The 15,324-nt window shown below is 40.5% G+C and overlaps 1 protein-coding gene across 2 annotated transcripts in view; it reads right to left on the bottom strand.

Moving 5' to 3' along the window:
* Positions 1-15,324, bottom strand: part of lsamp (limbic system associated membrane protein) — a 241,228-nt gene that overhangs the window by 41,570 nt on the left and 184,334 nt on the right. For both annotated transcript variants that reach the window (XM_047161572.2, XM_017491048.3), the window contains one exon: positions 11,817-12,049. In XM_047161572.2, coding sequence (XP_047017528.2) covers positions 11,817-12,049 — 233 coding nt within the window. The remainder of the gene's footprint in view (positions 1-11,816; positions 12,050-15,324) is intronic.

Genomic DNA, 15,324 nt, shown 5'->3' with positions numbered 1-15,324 from the left:
TGGTAATACCAGGCAGGAAAAATAGACTTAAACTGACGGTCAAAATCATGCATAACTGAGAGGCTTGACAAAACAACTGGATGACTTGATTAGGCTAGGAAGATATCTCTCAAACACCAGTTCACCTCAGTGAAATTCTGTCCACTCCAGTGAATGATAACTTTTTTTTTTCAGCCATATTATCTAGCTCAATCTATACTGGTGTTTACGTCCCTCCACTCTGATTTACAGAATTTCCAAATCTTAAAAAAATTATGTTCAAAATTTTAAAACACTGTCTTATCCAGAGTCAGTGATCAGCTATAAGATAGGCAACACATTATATCATATCCTTTTTCTGGACAGCTCAAAGTATTGTGATGGCCACTTTATTTCATTCAGGATGCAGCTGTATAAGTAGGCAGTATTTTCAAGTGGCATTTGCATGCCCTAGATAAAGGCTGTCCCCTTCATTTACATTTACATTTAGTCTTCTGGCAGACACTGTTATCTTGAACAACTTACAAAATGTCAAAACAGCTGAAGGTGCAGTAATACAATGCATCTAACAAACATTTATGACTTGAAAGATTGCTTTGTACAAGAATCAGAGTAATCTATTCTGTAACAAAAAACTATAACATAGTATACTACAAATAAAAAATGTTCAGGAAAACAAAAGCAATGCAAAGATAATCAAATCAATGCAATGTCAGATTAGCTTTGGACATTACACCTCCCTCTCCCTCCCCTGAAGTCTAGTTAGATCCCTTCCTGTTCAATGTAAAGTATGGCCTCATTGCAAAGTCTTGCCTACCCTTTGGTCTGTGAAATTTCTGAGCTTTGTATACTGTGATCGCTATTCTTCTGCTTTGAACCTTGCCTTGACTTGAATACTCTTTTGGGGATTTGGCCTTAGTTTGGTTGTTAATTTCTTCCTGGGTTTGTCTGTTGCTAATGTGTTGGCATTGAGATTTGGTTCGTGATCTGAGTTTTATAAATAAGCATCCTGCACATGAATACTCGCCCATCTCCCATGTCTTGTTCATTAAAAATCAGTAGCTACCATAGCACCTAGCACCATCTCCCAAATCCTGTTCATTAAAAATCAGTAGATTTTGTCTGAGGCAGTTAGAGACCCAGGGCTTTTCAGACTGAAGGTGGTAGCTCATTTCTGCCAGCACAGTGAAGCGGCAAGATTTTGCCTAACAAGCATGCTTAAACGTTAAAGAAGTACATGTCAGGTGAAGTTGAGGGAAACATAAGGACAGCCATCTTCCAAGTTTTCTTCTTTTGGGTAAACTGAATGAAGGATCTTGTATGCCATTCTCTGTAATCCCGTAGGAATCCTGTGGATCTATGCACTGGACGAGTGCTTCATGAAAAGTTCACAACTGTCATTCTGACTGCTCTAATTGAGGAAAATGTTCCATCTCATACATATAATTTCCTTTCTTTTCTGATCCCTTAAGTGTGGAGACTTGGGAAAACCCTTCACATGGTCAAATTCCAGTTCAATTTCAACTCTAATTTCTCTTTTACACGTATCTCAACCAGAAGTAAAGGTCTAGCATTTTAAAGTCTGAAAAATGGAGAAAATACATTTAAAGTTTGCATTCTAATTCGACCGAAAAATTATAATTTTACAATTGGAAATCAATTTGATTATTAGCAGCATCCACATCTCATCACCTCAGGTAAAATTTACTTAAGGCATTTAAATACGACCTTCATTGACGTGTCTTCACTCAACTGATCTCCATTCGTGTTAACATTGTTTCCTGGAACATATACCCATAGTTTATAGGTTTTGTGTTTTGGGAATGACAGATGGTCATTTTCATGGTTAAATGTAGCTGGTTAACTTAAAGTGATCTGAAAGGCACTGGACCATCTATCTTACCAGTTAAAATGCAGACGAAAAAGCTGGGAATACACGCTATGATTTTTGGAACTGTGAAGAACCCCACACTGTCGAAGAATAGTTCACTTTGAATGCTGTTGTGTTTATGCAAGGCCATTTTCTGCACAAGCCGGATTGCACTGATTGATGACGTATTCAGAACATGCTAATTTTTGTTAATCACAGGTCTATTGGTAGAGGAAAATCAGCTAATCTGACAGAGAAAATCTTCCATCCATCCATCTTCTACCGTTTACTCCTTCTTCAGGGTCACGGGGAAACCTGGAGCCTATCCCAGGGGGCATCAGGCACAAGGTGGGGTACACCCTGCACAGGGTGCCAGTCCATCACAGGGCACACTCACATACACACCCATTCATACACTACAGACACTTTAGACACAATCAGCCTACCATGCATGTCTTTGGACTGGGGGAGGAAACCGGAGTACCCGGAGGAAACCCCCGCAGCACAGGGAGAACATGCAAACTCCACACACACACGGCCCCAGCAGGAATCGAACCCCACGACCCTGGAGGTGTGAGGCGAACGTACTAACCACTAAGCCACCGTCACACTGTCACACTGTCTAAAACCAGGTACCAAGGTTTTGGTATTATTTTAATCCATGATGACAGGCTATTTTCATGAATGTAATATTAGTAAACATCTGTACATTCTTAGTTCACTTGACTGAAAACCTCTGTCCAAGCTTTTTGAAAAGCCCAGTGTCAATGAACAAGTACCCAGACATTTGCATGCTTGCTGTCAGACACCAGATCATTCTTCAAAGCCAATGTTCTCGCAGTACTTTAAGGTTGTCTGGACATTGCAATACTTTTGCCCTTGGACTGATGGGATCTTCGCCAATGAACGGCCTGTCCGTACCTGGAAGCGCTACAGGATTGCGCCATTTAAATGCATGAGCTTCATGTTGGCAGAGCATAAAAAAGATGAAAAGAAGAGCCTGTTTTTCACCGCGTTTTCGTCCTAGTCGGCCCGGGGAGAAAACAGAATGCTAGATTATTTCTATCATTAAAACATCAAGGGATTCTACAGGGGTACTGGCTTCAAAGGAAGCAGACAATTCCGGTAGCGTTAGTGAAGCAGGAAGTGAGATCCAGCGGTTTGATGAGAGTGAAGTTCTCCTCGTCACAGCATGTACAGTGGGTACTAATGATGCAGTCCGGAGGGAATGCTTAAACCAGGCAAGACTGGTGGTGGCACCATCAATCCAGAGTGCTGGATTACCACTTTGATATCTTTTTCCAGCTCTGATTGTGCTTTCTACTCTCCATTCTTTTTGATCTCGCTCTTCTTCTATCAATGGCACCTGGGCCAAAAGATTGCATCTGTCCTGAGATAACTGGTAAAGGTCAAGGCGCCTTGGTCTTTACCTTTACTTCACACTTTGGGCACAAAGACACCCACACACACTTCTCCTGCACAGTTCTTCACGCTTCCCTGCTAAATACCAGCACATTGTGCTTTGGGGATAAATACAGAAGCCATAAATATTTAATAACCCGCTGTGTGGCTTCATGAAAGGACTTCACAGTCTGAAAGAGTGAGATCGAAGGAGGGAGTGAGCAAGCGAGGAAGAGTAATTGCATGTTGCAATGCTTCAGAAACCATTAATGAGACAAAGCCAACGAGTGTGTCCATCCCACTGCTGTTACTGCCACATTACTCACCGACCTCTCACGCGCACACTGCATTTCCATTTTAGTACTTCAAATGTAACAAACATTATACAGAAATCTCGACCCATAAGGCCCGGAGATGCAAAGGTCACACACAGAAGCGTACATAATATTACAATGAAACGAAATTTCAGTGTCTCTGTGGATCAGAAGCGCAAAACAATGAGGCAAAACTTGGCAGAATTTTGAACGTCTGCAATCATTTACTTCATGCTCTTTTGAGACGTCAAAACACACCGCGATCTGTCACGAATGGGTTGCAATTTGTAAGAAAAAAAAGGTTGAATGATTCAGGCAGTGAAAGCACCTTATTAATATTGGCTTCATGTCTAATCTCGCTCCGTGTAATCACAGAGGGGGGCTGAAATGTACTAGATCACATGTAATTACAAGAACATTTCCTCTGCCTCCACACTGTAGTCAGGAAATTACATTTCTAAGTAGCGAGTGCTAGCAGAAACTGTAAACCTGATGATTATTTAATGGCGCCATTACATCCCTCTATATGGTCATAAGACCAGCGGGTTATAACCAGGTTCAAACCAAGATTCTGACTGGCCAGAAAGTATTGATTAATTTTCTAGAACAGTAGCTTTTTCCTAACACATTATTGTTTCTATAGCAACAATTTAAACAGTGATTTGTATGGCAGACGCTAGGGATGTCACGATACCAAAAATCTAGTAGTTGGTACCAATGCCACAAAAAAAGTACACGATACTCGATACCAAAGTCGATACCACGATGTGGTATAAAAAAAGAAAAAAACATTTAAAATAAAATTAAAAACTCCTGGAGGACATCCTCGTATGGCTAATACTGGCAAAAAGAGAGAGAGAGAGGGATGTGGGGTTATTTTAGTTATCAAACACTGTCTGACAATGACTAATAAAACAGTGCTAAGTGCTAAGGTGCACTCCTAAGGTACAGCCCCCCCCCACCCCCCCCCCCCTACTCTGAATGCAAGCATTAGTTTAAATTCACTGATGTGGTGGCAGGCCAAAGAGATTTATTATTATTATTTATTTATTATTAGTGACATTATTACATTTAGCTGACAGGACACGTGCTGAATGACGATGCATGGTGGCCCATTAGGAGGTAGTTTATAACATTACAATGCGTTAGCATCGTTGACAAATAATTGTCTATTACCAACATTACATGGAGCATAACGTTAGCCGGTTTCACGGCCACAATGCCAGCTGCCTCAAACAAACATAATATAGGACCGTCTTTCAGGTGCTTCTCCAAATTCCAGGTGTTTCCTCGCTGTGTTTAAAATGAAAGATAGCATCGGTTACACACCGGCAACCAACACTACCTTTCCTCTCAACGAGCTTTCCTCTCTTTTCCTCTCAACGAGTCGGGGCGGAGCTAAAATTGTCACCATTTTATGTAGTTTTTCCTGTGTGCTTGTAGGCGTTTTTCTTCTTCTTCACCACTTGTGGACCGACTAAAACACTTACGCGTATTTTTTGCCCCCTTCAGTTCCGGAAGAATTGCAAACTCGGTACCTTCATAACCAACGATACCAAAGCTACTGCAGAAAAACAAGTACCGGCATGTTTTAAGAATGTTGGTACCGACTTGGTACCGAAGTATCTGTTCTTGTGACATCCCTAGCAGAAGCTTCCAAAAAGTGGATTTAAAAAACGTGTGCAATTATTGATGTGGTAAAGAACATTTACGTAGCATTTACAGAAGGAGTCTCCTGGGTCAGCCCATTGTAACAATAAGAGGTGAGTTTTCCAACACAGGAAAGTCTTTAGGACAGAGAAGTTTTATGCTGTTTTTTTCCCCCGCAGTTTCTTGGTCACATGGCAAACTGCTTTTTGTATACACAATTTAAAAAAGTGCATCAACATTCACTTGCATCATGCCAAACTTGTCTTGTGTAATCCTGGCTTATTCAAGAAGATAACCAGATCATAGGTATTCACAATCCACTGATTAATTATTAATATTACATTTAACCATTTACTCCAAAAATCATTCTCAAAATCGCTCCATGCTCTTCGACTTATTTTAATGTTGGTCATGTGATTAAGTTATGCAGCCTCAAAGTTCCTCACGTTACCGCTTCTCGGTTCCGGGTGAACAGCATGATCAAAGATGGATATATACGATTTGTCTCTATGACACTTGTGGACTCCTGTGATTAATCCGAATTCTAAGAAGCACTCAACTTTGATTGGTCTCCCTGCTCACAGCGTGCAATTTTGGATGGTTTGTGAGCACGATAATTTGCACTGTGAAGAGTAGAAATGCTTCATTTGGATTCAGCAGACAGTTATTCTTCCAAAAGGAATGTTAAGGAAAAGAGTGTACAGCAAATGGGTCACAAAGGTGATAATCAGCGTATTAATTATCCAGCTCCACGCTGTGCACTTCTAATTACATTGGGATAAGAAATGATCATCTGTGTGCATCATGTACGCAATGAGAAGATAATGGAGATCTAGAAAAGAGAAATCGAGTGTGTATTGAAACTAATAGAAAGTGTATTTGGATGAAATGCTTAGTTAGGTGAGTTTAAGGCTGCAGAATTAAACATACAGCAAATCGCTCAGCAAAACTGAATACTGTAATGATTTGTCCATAATTCAAATAGTCTATGTTCGGTCTCTTTAATGAGAGGATGGTATTAAACCATAGTACATAAATACTATTGCTGAGAGAACATTTTCATGGATACCGGTAACATCTTCAATTTATGATATGGTGCTGAGGAACATTGTCCACACCAGTCAGCTATCTTACATTTATTGTCTTACATAATTTTATCCAACGTGACTTACAGGAAAAGAACAGAGCAGTTTATTATTAATGACCCAAAAGGTACACTTTGGCAGCTTTTAAGATTAAAGCTGCTTACAAGCTTCCGGTCCATGTGCTTAGGTGTAGAGTTTTATTTTAGTATTTGTATTGCATTACTCTACTTATGTATAATTCTAGAGGATTTGTTCTTGACCTGAGTGAAACTTTTCTATGAAAACCCCATTAAAAAAAATTACTTATATTTTCATTTAAACCCTCCAATGGGCAGGAACTAAGCCAGACCAAATGGGCAAAATGTAACAAAGCTTAGGTTGGAACCAAATAATCAGGAATGGAAACAATGGCTCAGTAATGCCACATGCATGAGTGCTGGAGCGAGACTTCTGGAAAATTATATAAAAATTTTGTGAGCAGGTATGTCAAAATATCGTAATGACAGGTCAGGAGATTCAAATGGTGTGCGAAGGGCTGGAAGTGTTATTAATTTAGATATGGCTAAGGTTGCTTTGGGAATGGTAACAGATGAAGTTCTTGGTACATTATATGGCCAACAGTATGCGGACACCTGACCATCACAGCCATGTGTGAGCCTCCCAGAAACTGTTGCTACACAGTTGGAAGCATAGAGTTGTCTAGAATTTCTTTTTATCATTCCGCTATTGCATTATGATTGCCCTTCACTGGACACTGGGCCTAAGAGGCCCAAAGTGAGTTCTAGGAAGACATGGTTTGCCAAGCTTGGAGTGGAAGAACCCGAGTGTCCTGCACAGAGCCCTGACCTCAACCCCACCAAACACCTTTGGGATGAACTGGAACACCAACTGCACCCCAGGCCTCCTCACCCAAAATCAGTGCTTGAACGCACTAATGCTCTTGTGGCTGTATGAACAGATCTTCACAGCCATGCTCCAAAATCTAGTGGAAAGCCTTCCCAGAAGAGTGGAGCTTATTATAACAGCAAGGGTGGGACTAAATCTGGAATGGGATGTTCAGCAAGCACATATGAGTGTGATTGGTCAGGTGACTATCTACCTTTGGCTATATAGTGTACATCAATGGAAGGGATATTGACCAGGCCATACAGCATTATGTAAACATTCATAGTGAAATGATGTAGTGGCATTCCTCCATTTATCCCGCTTTTCAGACTCAGTTAATATGCTCTAGTTGAAAAAATATGAGAGCTGATTTTAGTTGTACAAGGGCGGAAGGAACAAGGGATAATGCGTAATGATATATCTATGAGTGATCTGGTGGTCATTACATAGCCACCGGCCTCCTTTCCTTTTCCTGGACAAAGAAGAGCTTTGCCAAACCTGGTGATGTAGCTGGCCTTATATACCTTTGTTGAAGGGATTTAGCTACACTCTTTCAAGGCTCTCTTCCATATTCTTAGCAGGGGATAAGGAATGAATGTTTGATTGTAGAGGATGAGTGTTAGACAAGATTATCAATGGTACAGTGATGGGGTCTATTACAAGGGACAGCACATGCCTTACTGAAGACCTCATGATATTCAAAGTAACAGGTGGCAATTTCTGTCAGTTGTTCAGTGGGGTAGTTAGGGTATTCAATAACAAGGTAACATGGGATGTCAGCTTACTGTGCCTGGCACTAGTCTCAATGAGATAATTTGATGAGATGACCCCATTGTTTACTCGCAATGGTGCCCAGGGCTTGAACAGCAATCGGTGTCTTCAGTGGTTGCAGGGTTGCAGAGAGTGCACTGAATTGAGATCTATGTTATAAATGGCTAAAGTTCAGTAACTTTTGAAAGATGAAACAATGTCTGCATGAAGTATCACATCTGGAATCAGGAACATATTTTGGCAATATATTTGATCACACCTACCACAGCAATGTTTGTTTTTAATACCAAATCATGGCTTTGTGCAATCTTGGCTTTATCAACTATGAAATTCCATCCATCCATCCATCCATCCATCTTCTACCACTTACTCCTTTTCAGGGTCACAGGGAACCTGGAGCCTATCCCAGGGAGGATTGGGCACAAGGCGGGATACACCCTGGACAGGGTGCCAGTCCATCGCAGGGCACAATCAGAATACACACTCACACACCCATTCATACACTACGGACACTTTAGACACGCCAATCAGCCTACCATGTATGTCTTTGGACTGGGGGAGGAAACCGGAGTACCCGGAGGAAACCCCCGCAGCACGGGGAGAACATGCAATCTCCTCACACACATGGCCCCGGCGGGACTTGCTATGAAATTCCATGATGAAAAATACAATTAACACTATTCAAAAATTTTGCATTTCAATTGATGTCTAGTATTGGGCTGGCCACTGAGGGCATAACTGTGAGAAGTAGGTTCTGAAGAAACTGAGCTAGAGATTAGCTCAGAAATGGCTGGTCTATTAGCGCAATATCAAATCTGATAATAATGTTTCTGTGCATTTGAACTTTTATTCAAATGAAGTTTCAGCCAAGCTACAAATGATAAATCCACCCATGACCTTACCATAACCTAATACTAGATGAATACACTTTTAATTAAGATCTAAACAATTGTTTTGAAACACAAAAGCTCATAATTATAACTAATTCTACAAAGCAAAGTAATTGGAACTGTTATGCAGCTACACTTATAATTTCAAGAGCTAGAGGTCCTCAACATTAACCTGGTATGACCAATCCTTTTCATTCATTTGCATATAAATTATTTTTAACCGATGCTTCACCATGCTGCTTGATGAGGCAGTCGCACCCTCAGATTAGATCTGATTACACCATCACAGGAAGAATACACACATTGCCATAAGGCAGAACAGTGGGTAAGCTAGACACCCTCCAGCTTGGTAGGCAGTGACTTTGAGGCGTAGAAGAAAACATGTCGAGCTGTACTCGATGGTTAAAAAAAGGCCCGTGGAGAACCCATGCAGTGCTGGCAAAAATCTGCGACTTTGGCCTGTGGAAAAATAGATTTGAGGTTTGCCTTGCTGAGATCACAGCAACTCATGCATTGAGACAACCACTGTCTTGAAAAACTCCCTCTTACAGTCCAGACCAACTGAGAGTGTGCTGAAATGGTTCTCTGGGGACCATAAATTACACAATTCAATAACTTGGTTGCATTTTATACTCTTCTAAAGCTGAAGAGCTTCCTACTGTAGAAAACACTTTTGCAGAATTTAAAATATTTTTTTAAAGGTTCAAACCAATGAGATTTCAGAATTTAAAGATGTAATGTCTGTCCTGGATTGTGGTACTCCCAACAACCTGTGTGTGGTCTAAAATTCCCCTCTGAAACTGGTGAAAATCTCCCCTTTATTCTATTTCAACAATAAAAGGCATAGCAACAGAATAGCACAACTCCCTATTAGTTTGTTGCCGAATATGAACGGCACACACGCTCTTTGTTTTGTGAAGTTATTTTTTTACATCGCCATACAGTTATTTATTTTATGCCATCCAGCTAGGGAAATTTGCAAGTGCAAAAGAATTGCGCTTAATTGTGCAAGGAGTTATGGTTTATAGGAACAAAATGCTATACGATACAAGACAAAAGGGATAATGAACACATTCCTGCTTAGGAAATGAGATCGGTCACTTTTCAGCCTCCCTAGAGGTAGCAGGCATAAATCTCTTCAGCACTTTGCCAAAAACATTTCAACCTGCCCAAGCACCCAAGAACAAAAACAATGCATAGCAAGGGCAAATGTACTAAAGTCTTCCAAAGCGACTTCTGTAGCAAAAAAAAAAAAAACCCACAAAAAAACTGGTCTTGGAGCAGGATACCTTAACAGATGTCTAAGCAAATATGGGCCTTTCGTCTAAGCAAACATTTTATTAAATGAAAAATATTTGAATGGGTCTTTAATGTTAATTGTTAATACTGTTCATATTCAAGTAATTACCCAAAGAAAAGCTTTTAAAAATATATATATTTGTAATTATTCAAAACTTTATCTTCTTCTTTTGTGGCCCAAATTCTGAGCATGACCATTATTTCTTTCACAATGATGAAAAAATAAAGGAACTCCAAAGCGTGTCAAAAACTGGGTCTAATCAATGTGAAATGAATGGGAATCCCAAAGCAAAAGACACAGAAAGCCGAAAGTACTTAAAGACAATACAAATGAATGGTTAAAGCATTAGCGCTGACTCTATGGATTTAAGGACTGTACAAATTGTTCTTATAGATCCTTTCTGCTGCTTAGCAGTATCGGCATCGGAAAGAGAGACAGCCCATTAACGGTTTGTTAAAGGGTAGATTTGTGAGATAGCAGACATTAGCTTAATGCACACAACTCAAAATGGAGAATAAAGCTCCATTCGGATTGGATTAGTTTTAAACGGATAAGTGACGTAATGTAAATATATATTTCACTGGAGTATCTCTCCGTTTCCTGTAGCATCGCCATACCACAAAATCGCTTTCCCCTCAAGAAAAGACAAACATGGAAATTCAGATGGGATATATATTACCTGGAGCTATTTCTACTACTCATTTCATAGAAAGTAAAATACAGTGTAATCTTGAATAGACAGTCTATAAAAAAATTACTGAAATGATGGCTGGAACTAAAATAAAAGAAATTCTCTGGTAATAATTGCATTACCTCACCTCCCTATTTAAAACGAATCCTTAAGTCAAAAATAGGGATTAACGCTAACCTTTAAAAAAAAAAAAAAAGTCTGCAGGACTTTAATTATGTATTATAACATTAGCATTGAACCATGACTAGTAGGGATCAATCCAGACAGCACGTATATGTTGATGTTTTTGCACGACTGCTTCCAACTGCTACTAAACTGTTTACTGAATATATGCTGCTTTGATAAGAGACCAAATTGGAAAACACTTGTCGTCTGTAAGCAGCCTTCAAGATTTTTTCCTACCAATGCGACATGTTCATACTGATGATAAACCTGCACAAAAGGTTGAGGTTAAGGACAGAGTGGCTAATAAGCGCAATCAGTGTTATTATAGCATTACAGGATAGAATAATGAAATAAGAGAATGCTAGATAAATTCCCCATAAATTATATGTTTTGCTGTATTGCGCTCAATGCACACCATTTAATTCCGTAGCTATCATCTTTGGTGGTCTTTAATAATGCATGTTTGAATATTTTGCCGCATCTCACATGAAGACTGACAAGTAACTTATTTACTTAGTGCATGGCCATAATGTGGTTGTGTCAAAAATGCCACTACTCCATCATGATATCATGGAATCAACCAGCCATGACCCTACTCATAAACTTTGCCATTCATTCCCAAACACATATTTAAATCTCTGTCTGTTTGACAGGCTGGAAGACAGTGTCCTTGATGACTGTAAGGCAAGTACTTGCCCAAGGTAGTTGGTTTGAGGTATTAAGACCACAGTAGTGCAATGACAAGTGCCTCTGAGCTGTCAGCTAACCGACAGGTTGTCAATCATCCAAATCCCTAGCCTGAGATCTAAGCTCACCTTGTACAATAAGGTAAACCTGTGAGGTCTTGGGCTGCTGCTTGGTCTGGATCGAGCAGGTATAGGGCCCCTCGTCATATACATCCACCTTCTGAATGCGCAGGCTGTACTCAAGCTGGCCCTTTGTCACCAAGTCCACACGGGGGTCAAGGGACCACTTGTCCTCGCTGGCGAAGATGATGTTGGAGCGGTTAAGCCAGGCCACTTTGGACACCTTGTCATCTACATAACACCTGGGCAGAGAGAGATAGACATGGGATTGTTCTGTAAGGCTTACATAGTAACAATGACAGGAAGTGCTACAGATGATAGATTCTGCAACACCCACACTGTGTTTGCTCATTTAAAAAAAAAAAAAAAAAAAAATGGAATTTCAGTCACAGGAATAAAGAAACTATACATAATACATGATATATTCTTGATAACCTTTAGGTCTATCATGAGCTACCATTATGAGTGGTGAAATAATTTACAACTCATACTATCCTTCAGAAAATGTGCATCTTATGATCCTTGACAGGTAGGTGAGAGAAAATATTAAAATAATAAAAAGTTGCTGTACATGACACACATTTCATGTACAGGACAAACTGACATGAAGTAGACAAGTCAGTCCCTAATAGGACATATTTTCTGCGCCTCTGTATCGATTTTTTACAAAAAGTGTCGAATGCAAAGATCAACCTGACAGGAAAAGAGAAGGGACCGACAGAGAAAGAGGCAGAGTGTATAAATACCCTCACAACACATCAGGGAGAGAAACTTTTGCTGTAAAATATAGATGATCTCTGCAGTAGGACAGTCTGAATACTACACGCTGCTCAAAGGTTGAAATCCAATCAAATGAACCTGAGTTTTATCACGTTTGTGGCTAACCACATACCTGATGCCGTAAATGTTTTGAGGTCTGGCCCTCTTTCTCACTCTCTATCTCTTTACTCTCCATTGCTCTGCCATTCTCCCATCACTTTACTGCTGACTAACGAGGGCTTTTCACCAGGGCCTGTCTACCCGATCGACATTAGCTCTAAACAACAGCTAACCAATCTTTCTCTCTCTGTCTGACAGCTAGGCTGGTGCAGTGACGGATGTGTGAGCTGGACGCCCAAGGCCTCGCCTGGGGGAAGGAGAGAGAGACAGACAGAAGGAGAGACAGATAGAGCAGAGAGAGACAGGGGCAGAGAAAGACAGATGGAGAGGTGGACTTGTGAGAGGAGGAGGAAAATAGGAACTGCACTAATGAGTAGAAGTAGAACAAAAAGAAGAAGAAGCGACTGCTGACTGAGAGAAAGGGCCAGTGGAAGTTGGCATATCATGAATTTGAACCCCAAAGGGGTTGTGCCCCCTTCCTGTCTTAGTTGCTTTATTGACTGAGAAAAACGCAGCCTTCCAGAATCCAGCTAAGAATGATTCAAGCCAAGCTCCACATCCACTCTAAACACTAATGGTGCCAAACCCAGCCAGTACCACCCCAATGTGCCAACTGCATGCTCCAATCCTGCCCACCCATCCCTCCACCCAACCCAGCCACTACTTCCCCAATCTGCTCATTGTCTGTCCCAACTCTTCCCACCCACCGCTCCAAACCCAGATACTACCAGCCCAACCTGTTCATTGCCTGCTCCAAAAATGCAAGCCCCCTCTCACTCAGTTTCAAACTTGCCCTTCTCCAAAACCAGCTGTTACCACTCCAATCTGCCCATTCCTTGCTCCAAACCTACCCAGCCATCCCTAAACCCAGCAACTAGCACTCCAATCTGCCCATTCCCTGTTCCAAATCTGCCAACCCACCCATGAAACCCAACCACTACAACCACAAACTGCCAATTGTCTGCTCCAAACTTGCCCCCTCACCCCTCCAAACTCAGTACCCCACTATTTCTTAAAGTGGTTGAGTTCCTTTGAAACCCACAACTTCATAAATATATGGCTTTAAGTGCTTTAACATGCCTGAATTATGTTTACCTTTTAATGAGGTAATGAACTGAAAAACAGTAATAAAGACAAAAAATTTGAAGCACAGAGGCAACAGCTCTGCTCTGTGAAGGTCAACAAAAAGATCTGGCTCATTGCTGAGGGAGCGAGAAGGATGCACCGGCTTTCCTCTTACAGCTTTCTTGGCGGTGTTCCTGAGCTGGCTCCAGTAAGGGAATATCTCAGATAAGGATGTCTCTCCCAAGGCTGTGTTTTGAGAGAAGAGCTGTAGTCTTCTCAAAAACAGTTGTGGAACATGAGCACCGGGATTGCACTACTGTTAACTCTAACCAATTACACACAAAACCCAATGGGTTGAGCTCATACAACTGGAAACTTCCTTAGTGTAGAGCAAGTACGATCAAATTTACATCCCCGAGAGACATTGAACTGCACAGCTAGACCCTTCCTAGCTGTAATGTTCATTATAGACTAGCTTCTTTGACATTGTTATTGCCTGTATTTATTGCTAGTGACTCAGGTTACTAGCAGCATGTCGCAAAATATCAGCAGCGCATCATATACAGTTAACACACCTTATACTGTAACTTATACTTGAATTGAATCAGGTGTGATTGAACACGAAAAACAGGAAACTGTGCAGTATTATGTCATGCCGTGACTAAAGATGGAGATTCCTGCTCCAGTCCATATTGGACTTATTACTACAACATCACAACAATCTAATCAAATATGAATTATACAACAGTGAAGATCTTTATTAAGCAAATCAGTATCATGCATAATCATCTTGCTGGAAGCATTGTAAAACAATCCCAAGATGACACCCTTCCTGCTGCTGCTACTGCTGCTGCTATTCTCCAGTGGGAAATGTTAAAAAATGTCCCAGCCTGCACAATTTACAAAAATTATGGACACACGCTGTAATGTTCCAGACGTTAATGGTCCTAAGGCACGGCCAGAGACACTTAGTGAATTAGCGCTACAGACTGATGGGTCGGCGACTGCTGGAGATAGAAGAACAGATTATGTGCTTATCATGATGCATCACCATCCAGGGAAATCATAATTATAATCATAGTCCTGCTGCTACTTCTACTTGGCATAAAGAAGACTGTTTGGTCTCTAGTGAAAAATGTGTTAAGTCTATTAAAAAAAAATAGATGTAAAAAAAAAAAACCAAAACAAAACAAAAAAACGTTTCCCTAACCCTAAACTGTTGTAATATTTGTACAAATTTGCGGTAGTCCTGAAATCATAACCATATACGTAGTTCTGTAACTATGTGCCATCCAAGATCGCCAGGTTGTTTGAGTTCACAAAATGTTTTTTTTTTTTTTAAATAGTATCTAGACCACCCTTTTTAAAAATAAGCACTTGGCTTTAATCCTAATAATGAGAGGATTTAAAAATGGAAAATAAAAAAGACTAGATGAAAAAACGGTAGATGAAGATGGTAAGCACTGAAATAAATCTAGTAAGAAGAAATAAGGAGTCTAGTATATCCATCCATCCATTTTCTGTTTATCCTACACAGGGTCGCAGGGAGCCTGAAGCCTACCCCAGGAGATTT

Source organism: Ictalurus punctatus, chromosome 17 (genome assembly GCF_001660625.3).
Source record: "Ictalurus punctatus breed USDA103 chromosome 17, Coco_2.0, whole genome shotgun sequence".
Lineage (NCBI taxonomy): Eukaryota > Metazoa > Chordata > Actinopteri > Siluriformes > Ictaluridae > Ictalurus > Ictalurus punctatus.
This window is presented reverse-complemented; position numbering and strand designations above follow the sequence as displayed.